This window comes from Salvelinus alpinus, chromosome 13 (assembly GCF_045679555.1).
Source record: "Salvelinus alpinus chromosome 13, SLU_Salpinus.1, whole genome shotgun sequence".
Taxonomy (NCBI): domain Eukaryota; kingdom Metazoa; phylum Chordata; class Actinopteri; order Salmoniformes; family Salmonidae; genus Salvelinus; species Salvelinus alpinus.
Window position 1 is genome coordinate 32,146,048 of NC_092098.1, and position 23,353 is coordinate 32,169,400.

Consider the following 23,353-nt stretch of genomic DNA (forward strand, 5'->3'; position numbering starts at 1 on the left):
CCACACTGTTTATACTCTGCCTTCCACACACATCGTTCTACATTAACACACACACACCATACATCATCATGAACATGTGTTAATGCGAGCTAGTAACCCAACCCCCAAACTGTTAAACAGATTAATGTTTCACACAAAATGTATTACTATGCTTTGTGTCAAATCAATCTCACACAATCAAATTTTGAAATCATTTGCACCTAATTTGCATTCAGTAAACCGACACACAAAGAGATCAGAGATTTGCTCTGACAGAATAATCTAAAACTCCTGTTAGTTCAATACAAACAAGAGCATTTGGAGTATGGTTGATTTGACACATAATGCTCTACATATGACAAACAGGTTTGCTAGAATTATGATGACGGATCAAAGTTCAATTCCAATCTTTGTTAGCTTTGTTAGGGGTCAAATATGAGACAATTTGTATTCTGAATTAAAGCAAAACACAGGCAATCCTCGATTTGGACTTACTCTTTGCTCTTGTCATACTGAGAATGTCAGGTTGTCCAAATGTCAGACTAATACACCACACAGTATTCACAGTAGAATCAATGCAATAAAATGAACCGGTACTTGAATAATTATCATCATCGAAACAGGGAAGGCTCCAGGGTAGGCAAAAATTTGTAATATTCTTTTTTATTTTTTAAACTTTTATTTCTACAGGTTTTTCTCATTGAGATAACATCTCTTTTCCAAGAGAGACCTGGTCCAATATAGTTGGGTCATATGAACCTATCATGCAATTTAATTGACATTGTTCCCTTTCTGAGTTCAATGAAATGCACGGGAAGAGACTTTAAGGCTGCAATTTGTTACTTTTTGGGTGACCCGACCAAATTCACATAGAAATGTGAGTTATAGATATATCATTCTCATTGAAAGCAATACTATAGATTGCTTACTTTGACAGATAAACTAAAATTAGGCAAACTATTCGAACTTTAGCAACCAGGAAATCACAGAGCGATTTCTTCATATTGCACCCTTTATTAAAAAAATTCAAGCAAAGTGCTCATTCCCATTGAAATGTATTGAGAGCATTCCCTCCAAATTACCAGGATGCCTGGGTCTTATCTTACTGTTATACACAAAGTGATTTTGGCAAATAGTATGCAATGTTTGTGCTCCAGGATCAATAAAATATGTTTAAGGAGACTGATTGAGACTTGGCTGCATAGAAAGGACCGCAAGGCGCTACAGAGGGTAGTGCGTACATCACTGGGGCAAGCTTCCTCTATACCAGGTGGTGTCAGAGGAAGGCCCTAAAAATTGTCAAAGACTCCAGCCATCCTAGTCATAGACTGTTCTCTCTGCTACCGCACGGCAAGTGGTACCGGGGCGTCTAGGTCCAAAAAGGTCGTTAATAGCTTCTACCCCCAAGCCATAAGACTGCTGGACAGTTAATCAGATAGCTACCAGGACGATTTGCATTGAACCCCCCTTTTTTTATTAGAATTTATTTTTACGCTGCTACTACTCGCTCTTTAATATCTATGCAGTCACTTTACCCCTACCCACATGTACATATTACCTCAATTACTTCGACTAACCTGTACCCCCGCACATTTACTCGGTACCGGTACCCCATGTATATAGCCTCGTTATTGTGCTACTTTTTAAAATTGATTTAGTCAGTATTTTCTTAACTCTTATTTTTCTTAAAAATACATTGTTGGTTAAGGGCTTGTAAGTAAGCATTTAACAGTACTTGTATTCGGCGCATGTGACAAATAACATTTGATGATTTGATTTGTGTACATTTATGCAAATCCACTCGACACTGGTACCTTGAAAGAGAGGATACTTTGTGTGGCAGAAACACAAATTCAGACACACACTTGATTTATGTATTTGTAGACTTGTAGCGTCTTGTCAGACCAGAGTTTACTGTATCTGTCACTGTCACTGATTGCTCTTCTTTGAAATCATGTTTTTGACTGCATACTGTAATTCCACCAGTCTACATTACGCATAAAGAGCGATGATATGACAGTAGTAAAAAAATAAATACTGGCAATAGTTGACAAAGATTTAGCACCATGCAGTGCAGTACTGTATTGTATATTCCAATACCTTGCAAATGGTATGTTCAAATAATATAAAGATCTCATCAGGGAAATCATCGGAAATGGTCGTAAATGTCATTACCTGAGTGAGTCACCAGATTTGAGTCAAAATGGATACCCATGGCATACATTTCTATAAGTCTAGCACAGAGTATACTGCAACTGAGAGTTGAGATGTGTGCTTTCTGCCTCTGCTGGAATGGCTTTAATGATGGCGTTGTTGATATAAACCTCAATATACCCCTCATATGGCTACAGCTGATGTATTGGAGGGCAGCTCATTTATTAATACCATGCACCAGGGAGCTGATAGGAACATACTTTTCAGTGACTGCTGCAGTGCTGGGGAACTACTCAAAGAAAGTCCTGGCAAATTGCTTTACCGGGTTTTAGCCTAGTATAAACAGCACCATCAGGTAGTTACCATGACAATCATTCAATCAGTATTTATATTCACAGTATATAATATCCTCCCAGCCAAGTAAAATGCTTTGAGAAATGAAAGCCCAGTGGCCTCACATAGTGTATACCAGGGATCATTAACTAGATTCAGCCACGGGGGGCGGAACATACTCTACCATTCAACAGTTTGCGGTCACTTAGAAATGTCCTTGTTTCTGAAAGAAAAGCAATTTTTTTTGTATTTTTTGACCATTAAAGTAACATCAAATTGATCAGAAATACAGTGTAGACATTGTTAATGTTGTAAATGACTATTGTAGCTGGAAACAGCGGATTTGTAATGGAATATCTACATAGACGTACAGAGGCCCATTATCAGCAACCATCACTCTTGTGTTCCAATTGCACATTGTGTTAGCTAATCAAAGTTTATCATTTTAAAAGGCTAATTGATCATTAGAAAACCCTTTTGCAATTATGTTAGTACAGCTGAAAACTGTTGTGCTGATTAAAGAAGCAATGAAACTGGCCTTCTTTAGACTAATAAAGGCTATTTCATGCGAGAAATTGCCAAGAAATTGAAGATCTCGTACAATGCTGTGTACTACTCCCTTCACAGAACAGCGCAAACTGTCTCTAACCAGGATAGAAAGAGGAGTGGGAGGCCCCGGTGCACAACTGAGCAAGACGACAAGTACATTAGAGTGTCTAGTTTGAGAAACAGATGCTTCGCAAGTCCTCAATTGGCAGCTTCATTAAATAGTACCCGCAAAACACCAGTCTCAACATCAACAGTGAAGAGGCGACTCCGGGATGCTGGCCTTCTAGAGGAATAAGAGGCATAAGACCTCTGAAGAGAGGTAGAGGCGCTGAGTACAGCTGAGCGGCCAATTGTCATTTTCTCTCACACTAATTGGCCATATTCTCCGAAAGTCTATAAAGTTGAGTCACCCTCTGTGGCGGCAGTATTTCCGACAGGCAACTCTTTATTTACTGCCATTGCTAAGAGCAGGAGAGAGCGTAAGCATTCACCTGCAGGGCAGAGCTATGATGCTTGTTTCCCGCCGTTCCGTCGGCATCTTAAGAAGTGCGATAAATCACATCACACATTTTAACACAGAGGGGGTCGGCTCACAAAGCTTTCTTGGAAACTGAGAAACACAGAGACATGCAATGTCAGCACGGAGCATCAAATATTTGTAACAGACTTTCAGGTGTTTGCCGCACATTTCTCAGATCATCCTGCTGATACCAAACAGAATACAGGAAGTAGGAGAGAAACACAGTCAATAACACCATTTGAAAAAGAGATTAGTCATTACCCTATGAAGCATTAGTGTCCTAACCAGCGGGCAACATTTGGCATGGGATGTCATAATGTTGTTGTTCTCTGGTTGTAAACTGGTTATCTGGTCAAATAGAACCAGGTTTTGCTGTCTTTTTCATGGCATCAATATGCCTGGGAAATACATAATACTTTGTTATCTGGTCAGATAACTAGATTACAACCAGGTTAAGATGTTATTTGTTCTGGTCATTTGTCATTTTACAATCATTATGCAACCTGACTATGTAGGGCACTAAAGACGTCGGCCTGACATCATTGCAACCTGTTTTGCCCTCTGGGTATGACTTTGAAGGTAGGAAGCATAGTAGTACAGTATGGTTAAGGTACTGCATGGCTTCAAAAAGTGAACATTTGGGTACCCACAGAGGTTCAAAACGATCCACATAGTGTGCTTCTTATCTCTAGACAGATTACTCTCCCTACTTGATATCATAAAAGCGACAAGTTTCAACTCAACCTGCTGTCGCCTATGAAAACTTGGCGGACGTCTTTAAGGAGTAGCACTTGCTTGTATGAAAGAAGAACCAAACAATGGGATTGGCACATGCGAACCCAGGAGCCAAACTCCAGGCGCATCACTTTATTACCTTCAGAGTCAATAAAAAAATGCGGGGGGGGGGGGGGGGGGGTGTAAAACTGCGAGAAGACTCATCACAAAATGCTCATCTGAGTTTTGAACAAAGGACATTGATCTCTCTTTCCCATGGCAGGGTGTTTTCAGTGCAGTCAGGCTTTAGGGACAGTCCTAACCTTGGTTTACAACCCCATGATATATGACACTTTGTTCAAGTATCAGACGAGCACAAGATATGGGCTAAAACAAACTTAGCATTTCTGAGGATGAACAGTCAACAGAAGTCAGCACTGTGTCACACGCTTGCATTTCAGTATGCAAGTCTCGAGCTCTAGCTGTTATTTTTTCAAAAAAAGTCATAACACACTATTTTATAATTTCTTCTTAAAACCTACAATGATTACAGCATGGAAACACACTGGTATGTACCTACAAAAATGTGTCATAGAATATAATAATTTCACATTTTTGAAAATGACTGACAGATTTTAGTTGTAAACAGCTGTAGCATTAATTTTGAGCATTTTCTGTTTTCAGGTAAAAAGAGAACAAAAGAAACAACAAAAATAACAGCCTATATTTTGTTTTGAATATCCTTTGAAAATATTATGTACACTTTGTCACAAAACAGCATTTGAATGACCTTCAAACGGACAAGGCAGTAGCTTGTTCTTCATACAATCATCCCGTTCAAAACAAGCCTTGACTATGAAAAGAAATCAGAAGACGTAAGAAACTTGAGATGTCATGAAATCTTCATGACTTATCTTAACCAATGCAAAAATCTTCTGAAAAATGTGCCTTCCCTGTTATGTAAAGTGGGAACAATGACAATTGAAGCTTTTATCCAAATACACAAGGTAAGCACAGTTTTTTTTCTACAATGTCCCAATATGACTCAAGTCCATTGTGTCGTATAACAACACTTTTTCAATGCTGCCTTATTCAAATCCATAATTTTTTACTTTATGTAAAATAAAAATGTATGACAAAAAAAATCTAAAACATTCAGAATGATATAAGTACCAAGCACCCCATTTTAACTCTTTAACATAAAACTGATATCTTGATTCTTCGTCTTTTGTGTGTGTGTGTATGTCTGCACAAGGGTCAAAAGGCATAGAAAACAAAGGGGTCTGGCCGAGATTTGAAGGCCAGGCTATCTTCTCTCCTTAAGCGAAACCCAATTTATGAGAGCAAGAACACAGTCAGCATGGAGAGGATGAGAGATGCCAGAGTGTATTTCACACACAAGCAACCAAGGGTAGCTGAGACCACAAAAACACGGACAAAACCACACAAAACACAAAGATTGTTCACAGATATTCACAGTAAAAAAGTGGAAAATAAAAGTTTACCCCCAAAAAATACAATTTAGTGTATGACAAATGTAAAGGTCCAGAGGTGCCCAAGATCACACATGAAGACAGGACAAGGAGAGAAGGGGAGGTGGGAGAGAAATAGGAAAAGGGAGAGAGAAAAAAGAGAGATAGAAAATAGGTCAGAAATACAGAAACGCAAGTTGGAAAGGTTCATTGAGAATAAACAAGGGAATAAAAAAGGAAATCCAAGCAAGTTAGAGGATCAAAATAATTAAAAAAAATCAATAGCATGTTAATAGCACAACAAATGACGTGTATCACAGCAAGCAAAGGTGAAAGGTCAGAGAATAGTTAAAGGTGCTGCGTGATGGGAAATATCGACAGAGACATATATTTCAGCAATATGGCCCGAGGAGGTCGGGTATATGGGCAATATACCACGGCAAAGTGCTGTTCTGAAGCGCGACGCAACGCGGATTGCCTGGATACAGCACTTAGCTGTGGTATAATATTGGCCATATACCCGACCCCCTTCTGGCCTTATTGCTTATACTACACACTCCCAAAGTGCCTTATTGCTATTATAAACTGGTTACCAAGATAATTAGAACAGTAAACAAGTAATTTTGTGTCATACCCGTGATAGATTGTCAGATATACCACAGCTTTCAGACAATCAGCATCCAGGACCCAAACTACCCAGTTTATAATAACACATATAGGACATTCTCCCTGGTTAATTAACAGCAGGTGTGTTCTCACAACAATTACAGTACAGATCATACTGTTTGTATAATTTAAATAATGGGCAATCCCCTGGATATGAGAGCACATCAAGGAGAGAGTAATTACATCGAATTCTCCATGCGGAAGAGTTGCCCAAGCAAAACACACATTCAAAAATAAAAACTGGTTACAATGTCAAGGCGATATCAAATGGCAGGTGAAATGGATTAATGGGTGATCTCATGTTACTAAAACTGCAAAAGTGAATTGCTTTTTAATAGCTTTACTCCATGTCAACCTTAGCCAGGGAGATTTGGATTGGTCAATTTAGGACTCCAGTGACCCTTGCACACTCAGTATTGAGCACGCTCAAAATATCAATCCCTCCAGGAGACGTGAAATCAAGTGGGTCAGTATTTTCTTTATAAAACCTTACCTTGTTTTTAACTTGACCTGCACTGAGGAACATCGATTTAAGTTTACTTTTTAGGAATAAATATATATACAGACAGTACCAGTCAAAAGTTTGGATACACCTACTCATTCAAGGGTTTTTCTTTATTTTTACTATTTTCTAGAGAGTGTGCAAAGCGTGACTACTTTGAAAAATCTCAAATACCAAATATATTCTGATTTGCTGAAAATGTTTTGGGTTACTACATGATTCCATTTGTGTTATTTCATAGTTTTGATGTCTTCACTATTATTCTACAATGTAGAAAAGACAAAAAATATAGAAAAATCCTTGAATGAGTAGGTGTGTTCAAACTTTTGACTGGAACTGTATGAAGAGAATAAAGTAAACAATTTTTTTAAAGTAAACTTCATATGCACTCACTTATATTTATTTAGCTAATAAGTTGCATAGCCAATATATAACACAGAGCGAGTTTGGATTTATGACACAGCAGCTGTTTTCGGCCACATTTACCAAGAACAGCTGTGGACCTTACGCCAATGCAGATGTTTAGCTTAAAAATATACCCCTTATTTTTTCCTCAAACACCCACACGCTTCGCATAAAAACAACTGGCACTGGCATTAGCACTGCAACACATGTAGTGGCAAAATAACTCAAATGAAAAAATGTAATAAATAAGTATATAAAAAGGGAACTTGGACGGTGTCCGTGAACCTGCTCTGGTGGAATAATGAGTGATCCAAACCTCCCACTGCTACAGTATATGGATGGTTCCCCCAAAGTGTGTGAAAAAGCCGGTCCCTATGCCATGCACTGGCAGATGCCTGTTAGGTCTCAAGTAAAGCATTAACACATTAATCCTATTGAAGCGTCACCATGCAAGACTGGAGGCTGCATCCCCACGGAGGCTGCATCCCCACTGAGCCAAGGCACATATTCAGGTCAGTAAATACAGCAGTGAGCCTGAACTGAGACCCATTAAACCTGGCTATGAAATAGAAAGATAGACAGAAAGAGGGGAGAAAAAGCGAGAGATAGATGAGAGCAAGATGGAGAGACACTGACTTTTGATCCTCTTTCATTGAAACATCAAAAAAGCCAGAGAGAGAGAATGTGCATGAGATAAATTGAAGAGAGAGGACGCATGGAAGATGGGGAAAAAGAGAGCTCAAAAGAGATAGAGGGGGCTACCAATAGAGGCATAAGAAAGAGAAAAAGACAGAAGGGAGGGTGGAAAAGAAAGAGAGACAAAAACATATAGATGAAGAGAAAGAGATAAATAGAAAGAGACAGGTTCCAAGCTCAGGTTTGGTCAGTGGGGAGGCAGCCCAAGTTAAAATGCAAACCTCTCAGACCACAACACTGTCAACAGAGCATCAGCTGACCGTGACCGCCGAGGCAGGGGCATCGCTATGGACTTGAAGTGAATGTTCTAGGCCTGACAGATACAATTTGTCCTGACATTATTGCTCACTGAACCTGTGCAGCAGTGTCAGCCAAGACGTTATAGGCCGCAGAGACCAAAGGACTAATCTCACTCTACAGCAGGGCTGTTCAATTTCCGGTCCTGGAGGCCGAAACACCATTTTTTGTTTCTACTTGGTACTTAATTCCACTCTGGTGCTCCTAGGTCTAAAACAGTCCCTTATTAGATGGAGAGGATGAAAACCAGAAGTGTTTTGGCCTTCCAGGACCCACATTGAACAGCCCTGCCCTATGGCAACAAAGACTCACAGTGGGCAAAAATATTCTGCCTAAAACAGTGGGAATAAAATGCTGACCACACCGTTTGTGTTCCGCGTGCAAGAGTTGCAAAAATAATGTTACACATACATGTTATTAAACCATTTCATCCAAACTGCTTGCGTGCGTCAACGAGCATTTGCGTAGCCAGGTGCTAAAATATATCTTGGTTCTATTCTTGACGCGCTGCAAGTCCCGCCTCTCCCATCTCCTCATTGGTTTTTAGGAGCATATACCCAGGTGGGTGATTGAAAGCTAAGCTGAGGTCCACACTCCAGTCCAGTTGGTGGTGGTAATGCACCTTAAAGTTGTTTTCCAACCGGCATATAAAGTCCACAGAAGAAGAAGAAGACAGACTGAAGGAGGAGAGATTACTAGAAACTAACTAGGTTTCCCCTTTTATCTGTGGATTAATTGTCAGAGTAGAGAACACATGATTTTGTGTGACTCAAAATTGAGATCCAGAAAAAAAAGGACCTTGTGCATTTCAGGTAAAATAACAACCCAATGTTTAATTATATCCCAGGACAAATTAGCTAGCAATACCAAGCTAGCTAGCTAGCTAAATGTCCATGAATGTGTTTCGACCTGTCCCTAAATTAATATAGTTGGTTCAGAATTTGTTTTGATATATCAACCTGATCGCATTTGGTGTGGATGGACAAAATCAACATGCGTACAGACGCACTTGCGTGCCCGGTGTAGTCAGCATGTAACTGCCACAGTCTTTGTTCAATTCTGTCTATCTTATCACCGCAAAGCTTTGTGCAATGGTGGGAAAAGTGTTTCCAGATTAATAAATATGATCCCTGAGGTAGCCCTGACAGAAGTCAGAAGTGGACTTTGCTACTCTGTTCTTTATCTGTCTAACTTTTGTCTTTTTCCCGCCTTCTTTTGAGATGAACAACTTGATGAGGGTGTGCCGATTACAACTCCACCTTCAAATCAAAAAGGAATGAAAATATCATCCAGCAGAAAGGTTCAAACCAATCAATTACCCCAACAGGTTAACCCAACATATCAGGACAGAGGAATGACGTCTACATCTGTGTCAGCACTACGGTTGTCTCAAGACCTGACTAGAAGTCCATTTGGGTGAAGGACTGGAGGAATAAACATAGATACATCTGGTCACGGTGGCAGTGTTTCTGTTGGCAGTGTGTGTGTCGTTGAGGTGCAGGGTGGGGGGGCAGTACCTGGGATGGCGGTAGGCTCTGCTGCAGTCCTAAAGGAGATGGTGCCGGGCTGGGACTTGCCCTGCTGGTTCTCGGCCACCACGTAGACTTCATACTCCGTGTTCCAGTCCAGGCTGCTCAGCACCACGTACTCACTGCCATGGGGCAGACGGATCTCCGGCTTCCAGTCCGAAACGTGCTTCTAGGGAAGGTCGCAGAAAAAGGGGGGGGGGGGGTGAAACACTCAGACAGGACTCAGACATCCGTGGCTATGACACTCAAGCAAACTGCCCATCACTTTATATCACTGTAAAATGTTTCTATGCATTCACACTTATTTGGCCATCCATGAATCTCCCTACATGAATCCCTAACCATTTATCAATCTAGGCATAAACACAATAGTGATCTGTTGTCAATCTGTTCAAATCATGTGATCCATTCCTCAGTTTTTCATATGTATATCCATAAGTCTATGTGCGTTTTGCTAAACTGAAATCATCACAGTACAATCAAACAGGGGAGATACGTAATAAATACTCTGAAAATCATATTTTTGGGGAAAACCAGGAAGGAAAGCGGTATACACAGCGTTACCTCCTTGTCCTGTCATACTCACAGCCCTGTATCTGATCAGGTAATGTTTGATGGGCGAGCCCCCATCGTCCTGCTTGATCCAGTTGACCTTGAGGGCGTTGCCCATGGTCTGCAGCTTGCTTTCCAGCTTAGGGGGACTGGGCTCCCCTAAACGGGACATAGCGGGATACAGCGGTCAGTCAGTTACCATGGCAACGACCTACATGCTCAGCTCAGTCTCCTGCCCTTGGCCCTTAATGCAGGTGGCATGGCTGAATGCATCTGTCCCTCATCAAAGCCCATTGTTGGAGAACCAACACACGTCCCCAAATCTGCCCCATAGCTTCAGGAGCCCAAATCACTGTGGGATACGCACTTAATGCCAATCCCTTGTCTCTGGTTTTTGTGTATTTACTGCTTTAAATGTCGTACATCTAGAGGACAAATGGATTGTCTTTACAGTGGCAGAGGATGTTACAAGACGATACAATTAAGTTTTGTCCCTCAGACTCAAGGGCGATTTTATGACAGAGGGACAGTGAGGGCAGTGGGTAGTGGGGTGAGGGCCGTGGGTAGTGGGGTGAGCCGGTGGGGAGATGTAATTCTCCTTCAGGAGCAGCTCGTTATCTGGCCTCTCCTCCAGGCTAATGACAGGGACACAGGCTAATTAGCCTCCTCGTCTTGATTAGACATGTTACTCTATTACATTTAATAACATAATCGTGATCTGCTGGGAAGGGAGGGTCGGTGTGTTCCAGCATGTGTACAGTATGTGTGTGTGCACCTTTTGAGAGTGCCTGTGTTCGTGTCTAATGATGTTAGCGTTCAAATGTACAGCCATGTCACCTCAGTCAAAGAGAGTTTAGGGAGGAGACTTCAATCACCATACCTCATTCATCATGGGCACATTGGTTACACACAGTTAGCGGTGTGAATATGCTATTAAAATAACTCATGCAGAACACAGCATGTTACATACAGCTCCAGTATTCTACTCCCCACTATCACTAACCGCCCAAAAGGTGGTATCAGGTTTCAATTGGCTGCTGCAGCACATCTGCAATGTACACCGAACTGTTTTTTTTTTTCTGAGATCAAAGGAGATGATTTACTGTCCCATTTGTATGTATTTTTTTTCTGAAATTTTGCAGTCAGACACCCTGACCTTAGGTCACAACTGGTACAAGTTTTGAAGCTCAGTGCCATGCTTGAGGGAGCATTGTTGCCCATGATCACCCTGATGATATTTATCCACCATTGAACTCTGAGAGTGGATCATTCCCACAGAGGGCAGTGAAAAAGCAGTAGACAACAGAAATGGTTCCAGGCAGGAGAAATGGTTCCAGTGCAGGAGGGAATATTAATGTTGGACTTTCAATTATACTTCAGCATGGAAGTCTGTTTGGACCACCTCCTTTGACTTCAACCAAAATAACGTAAGAAAAATAAGAAATCATAGGGTTAAAGACAGACAGTTGAAACCTGCTCCACTTTTGCCCACCCGATCAAGTGGATCTTGGCCTAAAGCTCCCTGACTTCAACCTGACTGAATCCTATGATGATTGGATTTTTCATTATCCTCTACCTTGGCCCTGAAAAGCTGAGTACTTTCTTTCATTTTTATTTAAATTGAGTTGTATCTTAATTAATGACACTTCAAACATTAATTGCAGGGATTACCCAATTAGTCAATTAGGCATGCGTGAAGGCACTTGTTCTTGATCTCAGATTATCTGATTACATTCTCTTGAAAATGCATTAGAATAAATAGTCTTGGAGTAATAAGCATGATATGATGCCGGAATTGAAATAAACAGGGTTAGTGATAAGAAAAAGCAGTCAAAATGGTGGCATGTACAGAGAGTTATATTCATAGTTTATCCAGTCATGAGCATCATTCCCAGTTAGGTGAGGTTTTTCCAAATGCTAAGAAGAAAGAAGAGCCATTAAGGTTATACATGAATTAGAGATATTAACAAAAACATGCTCTATCATGCAAACACCGCTTTTATTCAATATGTAGTGATTCGGGTATATTTTGAAGTATCAATTTGTGATAGTCGCATGATCATCCCCATTTTCATCTGATGCAACAATAACTCAACCTTTTTATTGGTCTCTCTAAATAAATACTGTACAGATAGCATTACTTTAAGTGTGTCTGCACAGTAGTGCATATATTCATCATATCAATTTCTGAATGTTACATTAGACAAAAAGGTTTTATTTGTCAGATCCTTTACTCTAACTGACATGAACTGACATGGTTAAAGGCAATTATGCTCTGGAGTAAATAAAACTTGAGCTACCTTCCCTGAATCACCTAAATTATTATTCACTTTTCCAGCTCTTTTAAAGACATCCACGCATGTGTGAACAAATGAGCTTATTGATAGGTTTGTTGTGCCCAAATGCAATGGAAAGATTATTGTCACACCAGATGGGTTAAAGAACTCATGAATTGTAAATGGGACTGTAAGTTTTCAGTCTGTATCAATACATGTGAATAACACAGAGGCACTCTGGAAGACAAACACAGACAGACAGACAGGACATACATGCAGACAGACCAGAACTTTCTGTCTGGTGAGACAGTAGAAAAGAAACAAGGGAGTTGGAGGAAAGAGGAGTGAACTTGCATGCATGCAGTAATATGGGGTGAATACCACTGTTAGTCTGTCCAGAAAAGCATTCTGGGAGACAGAGTTTGAAAAGGAATTAACTCCATGGATGAGTAGGTCAATCCAGGTAAATAAAATTCAATGAGAGTGCGATGCAGTTGCTATAGGTGATGGTTTCAAAAAAGTGCTTTAAAAATATGTTCTGTTTGCATATGATAGCCATCGGCGGCACCAAAAAAGAAAACTCTAGAAAATACATCAGGGTTAGAGGTCAACCATTTGCTTATCTCCAACTTCATTATGTAATGCTCACTGATAGCTATATAGCAGCATATGTAATATATTATGTGATGTATAGCTTTTAAGAAGGCAATGAGGGAAATATACACCTCTCAGAAAAAACGTGAATTATACCCTCTCTCTTAGTGGGATACCAAGTAAGCATACACAAATCTACATACAATTGTAGTAATATGACTGGATAGAATGCAAGTTGACCTAAGGTCAAAATCTATTCAATGGTTGCTCTCTATTGTTCTATCAAAGTAGATTATTTTAGCTTAAAATCAAATCTAGTTTCCCACTGATGCTTATTGATGTAATACGAATTGACCAAACAGAACAAAAAAAATTACCTTCTGTTCACCAACGAAGACGACATCATCAGCACCATGCAAGAGCCACATGACAAAGTCATATGATACGCAGGCACATGATTGGTTGAAAGGAAAGTGGAGGGGGGGGTCACATGGAAAATACAAAACATTTTTTAAATGATGTAAACATGGGTAAGGTACAAAACAATAAGAAAGTTAAAGACAAAATGATACAAAACAGAAACACAAATGACAAAAAGAAATACATAAGTTCACAACAGAACTTCTTTACACATCAAATAGACATAGAAAACATGTACAGCAACTAGATACATGAAGCATTTTAAAGACATCCAGTTTCGGGTTTTCAGTGTATTGAATAGATATGTCATGACCAGGAATAAGCAGGCTCATATACGCAGGCTAAGATATGTCACTGTAATGTTTTTGTGTGAACTAGATGCCAATTCCATGAAATGCTGTCCGTCCAAAATTGCCTCATGCATCTTTCTTTGAAACAGTATTTCCTCTGGACTGGAATTTTTCATACTCTATTTCTACACAAACAAAATAATGGCTTTGTATAAGACTGTAGCATATATTTAGGTAAACTCTTGACCTTAAAGGGTCTTCATAGAACCTTGTTTTCTGTGTACATTGTACATTTTGGCTCCAACCAAGTTGTGTAAAAGAAAAGAAAACCAGAGGAAACTCTGCAGTATTGACAATACTGATTGACAAAGCACATTGTCAAATGTCATATGTGCAACTAAATATGGTATATGACAACAACAATATGACCACATTTGCAGGTGGGGGGGTTGATCAGCAACAGATGAGATAGCTAAATGAGATAGCTGAAGTCCTCACACATTGTAGGACTTTAGGATACATACTGTATCTCTGAGGTCATATTGTCAAAATATATGGCCTCGATGTATGAGAATGCAGAATAAACCCATACCATAGTATAAAGTCCCATACTTTAAGAAATAATGTTCAATATGTTCATAGAGGAAATAAACATGAATCACAGCAACACTGAGTGGACTCTGAACCTCGTTTAATCAATTATAAACATCATTAGACATGCAACATACTTACTCCAATTACCTGGTATCAAATGCATATAAGGAACGCACACTTGTTAACACACCTGAAGCCTTGAGGAAAAATCCCTCATGCCATTTTTCACATTTAGCTAACTAGAATACTAATCACACGTGAAGGCAATCAGTATTGAATAATTACTGATTTGTTAATATTAGTTACATAGAGCCTATAAGCTCTACAACTTATCATTCTACAGGTGAGTCAAAATCGAATTAGTAACTAATAGAGCAGTGTTATTATACCGCTGTTATATGATGTATATTGGTTAGCCTGGTACATGACCTACAAAATAGTTCCTCAGGCTTCCTTATATTTTTCACAGTAGATAGATACCAGCAATTCAACAAATAGTACACACACACACACACACACACACACACACACACACACACACACACACACACACACACACACACACACACACACACACACACACACACACACACACACACACACACACACACACACACACACACACACACGAGGACCCAATGTTGACCCATAGCAGCTTCCTAATTTACAGCCAATCAAATCAGCTATGTTTATCCTAACAATACCTTAGGGAAACCTGATTTACCTTTCCCGAACATGTATGTAGCCTTTACCTCTCCCAAGAGCATGAAACATATGGCTAGGTTACCAATGTGGGAACTTCAAAATCCTCATTAAAACACATTATCCTGCAAACAAACCACGTTTTCTAATCAATAAAAAAATGATCTCATCAGTAACTGTCATCAACAACCATGAGTCTCAGTAACATGATATAAAAGAGCATAGCTTAATCTTATAATAAGAAGTTGCTCATCCATGCCTCTCATTCTTTGCCACCTGAGCATTTTTATTTTATCCCTCCTTTCCCCCCCCTTTCTTCCTTCTCTTTTCATGAGTCACAGGATTTATGTTAGGACAGATTAACATCCCTACTGTTTGGTATTCATAAATCTGTTAAAGATACTGGGAAAATTAAAGTCCTGGGCCCAGTTTCACAAAAGCATCTTAAGGCTAAACTCATCGTTAGAACCTTCGTAGGAGCATCGTTAAATCACCAAGCTGTTTCCCAAAAACATCATTATTAACGTTGTACTTGAAAACGCTCGTAATCTAACGCCTGCATTAGACCACTCTTAGAACAGCTAAATGCATCATTATATGCTTTTTTTGCCCTCCCGCGTCATTTTATACACAGAAGATCTCCGCTGAACATAGAATCACATACGTTATCCGTCTATCTGTGACTAGCGATAATTTGTTGACTACAAATACAAAGTTACCAATGTATTTGCAATTGATACAAACAAGCGACGTATAAAAATATGATTTAAATGAAAACCCGAGATGACTGCATTAAAATATAAACAGTAGGCTATAGGCCTATTTCAATCATGTTGAAATACACTTAGTGTTCAATTAATTTTGTTATGTTTTGCTACTTGTAGACTACTGTCTGTCATTTGTAATGTGTAGCCTAACATGTGCGCAATGATGTGCCAAATTGGTGATTTAAGTAGGCATTTTTATTGGGAAGCATTAAAATAAGCCGCCTCAATATTTGCGGCCGTAGGTGGTAATATCTCTTTAGGAGCTGATCCGTTGTCAGTATTGTGAAATAATTCTAATGTTAAGGAAATATTTGAATGGGGAAAGCTGATCCAGATCAGCGCTCCATTTCTTTCAATCCTATCAGTATCGACACATGCTCCAACGACGCACTTAGTGACCGTTCTCTGCGTGTTGTTTTGGGAAACGCATGTTACATCTTCGACTGTTTGTAAGAAAGATACATTGTTAAAACACTTGTAAGCCTAAATTCATTGCTATCAGGAAACCGGGCCCAGCTGTCTGTTTTCAACGCTATCTGGTCTTCATGTTATTTATTGTATTACCATCACTATAGCCATGCTCCAGAGCACAGCATGCTGCTGGCAGCACAACATTGTCCAATTGAAAGTAGCAGACACTGTCATCCTCTCTTTAAAAAAAAATCAAAGATCAGTTATCTTTCAGAAATCCCCAGTCTGTCAGAATAATCTGTTTTGTTTTTCTGTCTGTCAAACCAGGCTCCCTTAGACACAAGTACACTATATATACAAAAGTATGTGGACACCCCTTCAAATGAGTGTATTCGGCTATTTCAGTCACACCCGTTGCTGACAGGTGTATAAAATCAAGCACCTAGCCATGCAATCTCCATAGACAAACATTGGCAGTAGAATGGCCTTACTGAAGAGCTCAGTGACTTTCAACGTGGCACCGTCATAGGATACCACCTTTCCAGCAAGTCAGTTCGTCAAATGTCTGCCCTGCTCGAGTTGGGTCAACTGTAAGTGCTGTTATTGTGAAGGGGAAACATCTAGGAGCAACAACGGCTCAGCCGCAAAGTGGTAGGCCACACAAGCTCAGAGAACGGGACCGCCGAGTGCTGAAGCGTGTAGTGTGTAAAAATCGTCTGTCCTAGGTTGCAACACTCACTACGGAGATCAAAACATCCTCTGGAAGCAACGTCAGCACAAGAACTGTTCATCAGGAGCTTCATGAAATGGGTTTTCATGGCCAAGAAGGGCACACAAGCCTAAGATCACAATGCGCAATCGGCTGGAGTGGTGTAAAGCTCGCCGCCATTGGACACTGGAGCAGTGGAAATGTGTTCTTTGGAGTGATTAATCACGCTTCACCATCTGGCAGTCCGACGGACGAATCTTGGTTTGGCGGATGCCAGGAGCTACCTGCTCGTATGCATAGTGCTAACTGTAAAGTTTGGTGGAGGAGGAATAATGGTCTGGGGCTGTTTTTCATGGTTCGGACTAGGACCGTTAGATCAAGTGAAGGGAAATCTTAACAGTACAGCATACAATGACATTCTAGACGATTCTGTGCTTCCAACCTTGTGGCAACAGTTTGGGGAAGGCGCTTTCCTGTTTCAGTATGACAATGCCCCCGTGCACAAAGCGAGGTCCATACAGAAGTGGTTTGTCGAGATCAGTATGGAAGAACTTGACTGGCCTGCACAGAGCCCTGACCTCAACCCCATCGAACACCTTTGGGATGAATTGGAACGCCGACTGCGAGCCAGGCATAGGCGCCCAACATCAGTGGCCAACCTCACTAATGCTCTTGTGGCCCTCCTTCCAAAAAGAGTGGGAGGCTGTTATAGCAGCAAAGGAGGGACCAACTCCATGTTAATGACCATGATTTTGGAATGAGATGTTCGGCGAGCAGGTGTCCACATACCTCTGGTCATGTAGTGTATATGAAATGCACTCTGTCATGGTTAGCCATGGAACACCCCAAATATTATCTGACGTCATTGTCAATACCATAGCCACCGGGGGAAAGACAGAAGAAAGACAGAGAATGGAATGTACAAAATAAGGAGACTAGCTATATATCTAAAGGGCAGAGAAGCTCTAGGTGTGCTAAAGCTAATGGTGGAGATGTTAGTTAATGGCCGGACGGTAGCTCCCTTCTTTAGACTAATCAGACAACATGCAGCAGTGTTAGCTAATGTTACAGTGATCAAGCCTGTAATCAGATGTGTGCTGCATGCTGCACTGTACTGCTTCGACATTAAAGAAGAATGTCTGTAAAACCCACTCTAAATTCCTTGAAATCAAACACACGCCAAACTGTGGGGGCCGATACCAAAAGCACAGTGTTTTGTAATACATGCGTTTGGGGTTAACTGAATTCATATCAAGTAGAGGGCAACCTGTTTTAAGTAGAGGGCAACCTGTTTTAAGTAGAGGGCAACCTGTTTTAAGTAGAGGGCAACCTGTTTTAAGTAGAGGGCAACCTGTTTTAAGTAGAGGGCAACCTGTTTTAAGTAGAGGGCAACCTGTTTTAAGTAGAGGGCAACCTGTTTTAAGTAGAGGGCAACCTGTTTTAAGTAGAGGGCAACCTGTTTCTTGCTGGCTGAGGTTAGTCAGTGGAACTATACTAAGGATTGAAGCAGTGAGCAGAGTCAGTGACTGCCTGACTGTCTCTCTGTATCACTGACCAACCCTATAACTAATAACAGTACATCAGTAGCTCCTCGTCTCTGAAGCCGAGCGAGTAGCACTAAGCAGTGGTGAGACCAAGCAGGCATAGAGAGGGAGATTGGGGGGTAGAGGGAGACACACCGGCATACTCACTAAGGGCTGCACTGGTTGAAGGAATGAAGGTTGGTGTCACTGACGAAACTGCAAGATGGTGAAAACATGGTGAGAGGTGCCCGCGATTCCCCAGAGGGCAGTGCAAGTCGTTAGTGTTACAGACGACTGAACGTCCTGATGGCAGAGCACCCCCTCGGTACACATCAGTCATCCACTGGCACCACCACACCATAGAGCGTCATATCGACTTTCAGATAAGGCTTATGCTGAGCAGCATGAAACACCTCATGAACAAGAGCACTTCAAAATCATGATGTACAGTACAACATCACATTCATCATAAGAATGCGTCATACCACAGGTCTGCTCATACCATTACCTGAGATGCTTCTATTATGGAACGTATTTAACTGTGTTTTATCATTAAAATCAGCTGGAATCTACATTGTACTGTAATAAACTAAAGTTTCACACTCATTTAATGTACATTATCATATTCTTATCTTCATTAGGAACACCAGCAGGTAGCCCTGTGAATTCTAAATACATATTGACCTCCCCACATTAAAATTCCTAAGAGCAGAAGATGAGTTTCCATAAGCCTTGTTTGAAGCAGGTTGTATAGCTGTTGGTCTATGTTCGACAATTATCATTAGAATTGAACCCACGTTATCAACACAAACACAATTCATTCCAACCAAGCTGCTTTCTCAAGATAATCATGAGTCATTACCCACAAGGTAGGTGTTCTTGTAAGAACCACAGATTTGTGCAGACTCATGACAATGAAAATGTATCATTGGTAGTCAGCTGAAAATAGTTATATGAGAAACTATTCTCTTGTATGACTCAATTAACTGTGAACATCTAAAATCTTGTTATTAGTGACAAAAGCATATTGTGCAAGTGAACCATAAAATGGACTATCAATGCCTAATTTACCAGGCTCTATTTGTACACAAGTGAGGGTAGAACTGTCTAAGGGAACCTAAGTTGTTGCTTCAAGTGGGTCAGGCTTTCCTTAGATATACTGTAAATGAGGTGAGGAATGGTATGGCAGACAAAGACACCAAATGATAAAAGTAACACTGCGGCCATTGACAGAACAACTCCACCCAGAGTGAAAAAGACTTGGTAGAACACTGTCAATTTAAAAAGGAGAAATGTTTTAATTTGGAAGTAGAGCAGCATTGCAGAAAGCAATAATCCATTCCACAAATCTTTGAAAAAAGCATGCCTGCTTTTGTCATGATATTTGCAAGAAACGCTCATAAGCCATCGACTTCGCAAAGAAGCTTCACACTGCTTGACTGCCTTTAAGTTGTCATCAGTTCAGAAACAGAAGTACAATCAGAAATTCACAATAGAGTTGTTTCACCGGTTAGAATTTGAGTGATAATCCGTCTTGCATGAGCAGGCCAGCAACTATGTCTGGCAAACCGCAGATATTGCAAACCACATATTTGTGGTAAGGTCCATGGCAGATAATACATTTTGAGAGAATGCAAAAATGACCTAAAGAAAAATCTTCTCAACCTTTTAATTATTAATAGGGATTCGGTCCGCACAAGCGTGCTGGGGAGAGACGGACGCTTAGAGCAGACTGGAAATCACATTTTGGATAGCTACATAATAACCAATAAACATTATATTTTTGTTTCACTGCAATTGCATAAAAGCTGAGAGGCAGCCGAGGTATTTATAGCCAGGTTCCCATGGTGCCATAGCCAAGGCACATCATGTTAGAAGGGTTTCTGAAAAACCAATTAGTTGAAAAATGCCAAGAGACAGGGAGAAAGAGGCTGAGCCATCCCTTAGAAAGGCATACTCACTCTTCAATTACGTCAGATCACCAGCTGGAAAGCTGTGTGAGTGTGTAGGGAGCATTTTGTGAGGTAGCTGCTGTTGTATATGTAATTTGAGGTGTGGTTGCTGACGTTAGAACAGTCTCCATAGTTCCTTCCACCACCTCAGCCTCGACCACCATGGCCGGCTTACTGGTGACTTCCTCTACCTACAGAGGTAAGACTCCCTTATACATGCAATCTACAGAGTTGTCCTCAAGGCTATTGCCATGGGTCACTGGGTCTCTGTTGCCTTGACCGGTGCAAGGCTCTGTGTTGTCATGGCAACAAGGAGGGGCCCTTCTACAGGAACAGCTGTGTTACCCGCTGCCCTCTGTGGGTCATCGGGTGGAGTCCCTAGAGAATCGTCATATCCCTTTGCAGGTTCTGTGGACACCTGGCTTACCTCTTATTCTAGTAGGACTTCTATAAGGGTGGTTGTGGACACTATGGACTTTTAATTGTTTTAACTTGGGTCACTGTATTTCAAAAACTAAGACATGTCTTCTGTACCCAATTGATGGAGACACTGTGTAGAACAATGGCATGACACAGAAATGTACAAGAGAGCATTCACTATGGCCCATCTTGTAAACCCTGAGTCCTCCTAAATTAGTACTATGACACACACGCCTGCACACACACACTAATTAAAGGAGATTAGTTTAAAACTTGTATAACATAATTATATATATTAAATATATCTGATCTATATGTTTTTAAAGTAATTATTTAATTATATGCCATTTAATATCAACAGCTTTTGTCTAGATTTACAAGTTGTCCCTTACACCCTGGAAATACAGTAGTACCGTAACTGCATACAGCAACAGAGAAGACTAAAGTCTATGCCATCCCTGTGCTCCTGGCTAGTCATGCAGGCCCTGGTGAATGTTAAGTGTGTGTTTGGAGTGTTCAAACCATTATCCCACCAATCACCTCTCCCATCCAGGCAGGTTAACCTCCACAATAAAAACAGATGCTGGTATCCATCTCCTCCAAACATAACCACATAAGAGAATCAGCATAATTATGAGATATTGTCTTTGTTGCGCTTCTCTGCCTTTTGTACTAGGGTCTTATGAGGGGGAAAAATAGGCTTCTCTGTAATGGTGCCTCACACTGTCATGGCTGAACAGAGATGCAATAAACCCGGTGGAAAAGCTGATGCCCGGTGAATTAGGGATGCCTTAAAGGGATACTTCAGAATTTTGCCAATTTTTGCCAGAGTCAGATTAGTTTGTGGATACCATTTTTATGTCTCGCGTGCAGTTTGAAGGAAGTTGCTGACTAGTGTTAGTGCAATTGCTAACTAGCATTAGTGCAATGACTGGAAGTCTATGGTAACTGATATCATACTAGTAGATACAATAGACGTCCAGTCATTGTGCTAATGCTAGTTAGCATTGGCTCACGAAACTACCACTTAACTTCCTTCATACTGGATGCAGATTGCCAAAATCCCAAAGTATCCCTTTATGAACGGCAACAAACCATCAAACCCAACCACGGCTGGATCCTGTCTGTTGCCGATATCTCAGGCTACATTTAAATTGGGCCACATAAACAATGAGTCATCATTGAGAAACTAATGGCACTGAATATTTATATTTCCCTTTGGCTGATAATGCGGCTCAGTTCTTTGTCTTTGTTTGTATACGCTGCTGTATGGGCAAAAACACTGTCCAACATGTTGTTATTGCTCATTATGTTCATATGAATTACTGAGTATCTGTACAATTGGCTAAGGATTGAGTGACTATTTGAAGTCAATCAGGGGTCAATCAGTTCACTGTACAAAGGGAGAGGGGACAAGATGCACACGGGAGAAGCAATTGCCTAAAAATGAGCTATGGAATTATGGGATTGCACGGTACATGGTCACTCATGTATCACACGCTCAAAGTCTGCTTAGAAACTACAATATGACTAAAACAAACCTGAGTCCACGTTAGAGTAATGAAATGGTATGCCGTCTGGAAATGTTTGAGACAAGAGTTATTGTGTGAGCGTTTTAATTTATTGAAAGCAAATACCAAATGCCCCAATCAAAGCTTTGAGGTAATGGCCAAGTATAATTCTTAATTCAATGAGATAACGAAACAAAGCTAATTCAATTGTCCATTGAAAATATGTTTTTCATCTATACAACTAGCAATTGTTAATTCAGTTTTTTACATAAATGTTTAAAATAAATGGATGAAATGAAAACAAAAGTCAAAGAAAAGGAAGCAAAGACAGGGAGATCAGAAACTTACTTGTGAAAGTATAGCCTGAGAAGTCCAATTGAACAAAAATAGACGGGTAAACATGAACAAAATCAGAAGAAACAGAAACAATTAAAACAGAAATGTACAAAAATGGTAGAAGGTGACTGTCCTGTCACTTCACAACTAAATATGAACCATGACAAACAGTGATAATGGGATAGTTCACTTTGGTAAAGTATACAGTGCCTTCAGAAAGTATTCACGCATCTTGATCTATTCCACATTATGTTGTGTTACAGCCTGAATTCAAAATGGATTAAAAACATCTACACACAATACCCTATTATGACAAATTGAAAACAAGTTTTTAGAAATTTTTGCAAATGTATTGAAAATTAAATACAGAAATATCAAATTTACAAAAATAGATGGTTTACAAATTCTGTCAAATTTGTTGTTGATCATTGCTTGACAACCATTTTCAGGTCTTGCCATAGATTTTCAGGACGATTTAAG

At 40.3% G+C, this 23,353-nt stretch overlaps 1 protein-coding gene across 11 annotated transcripts in view; it reads right to left on the bottom strand.

Moving 5' to 3' along the window:
* LOC139537568 (neural cell adhesion molecule 1-like) overlaps positions 1 to 23,353 on the bottom strand; it is a 325,232-nt gene that overhangs the window by 14,105 nt on the left and 287,774 nt on the right. For 5 of the 11 annotated variants that reach the window (XM_071339021.1, XM_071339025.1, XM_071339022.1 and 2 more), the window contains 3 exons: positions 18,823 to 18,870; positions 10,403 to 10,527; positions 9,805 to 9,985 (listed from right to left, as the gene is read on the bottom strand). In XM_071339021.1, the coding sequence (XP_071195122.1) occupies positions 9,805 to 9,985; positions 10,403 to 10,527; positions 18,823 to 18,870 (354 nt within the window). Of the gene's footprint in view, positions 1 to 4,354; positions 5,665 to 9,804; positions 9,986 to 10,402; positions 10,528 to 18,822; positions 18,871 to 23,353 lie in introns of those variants that run through there. The other 6 variants (XM_071339023.1, XM_071339024.1, XM_071339027.1 and 3 more) reach the window with 3 other exon arrangements.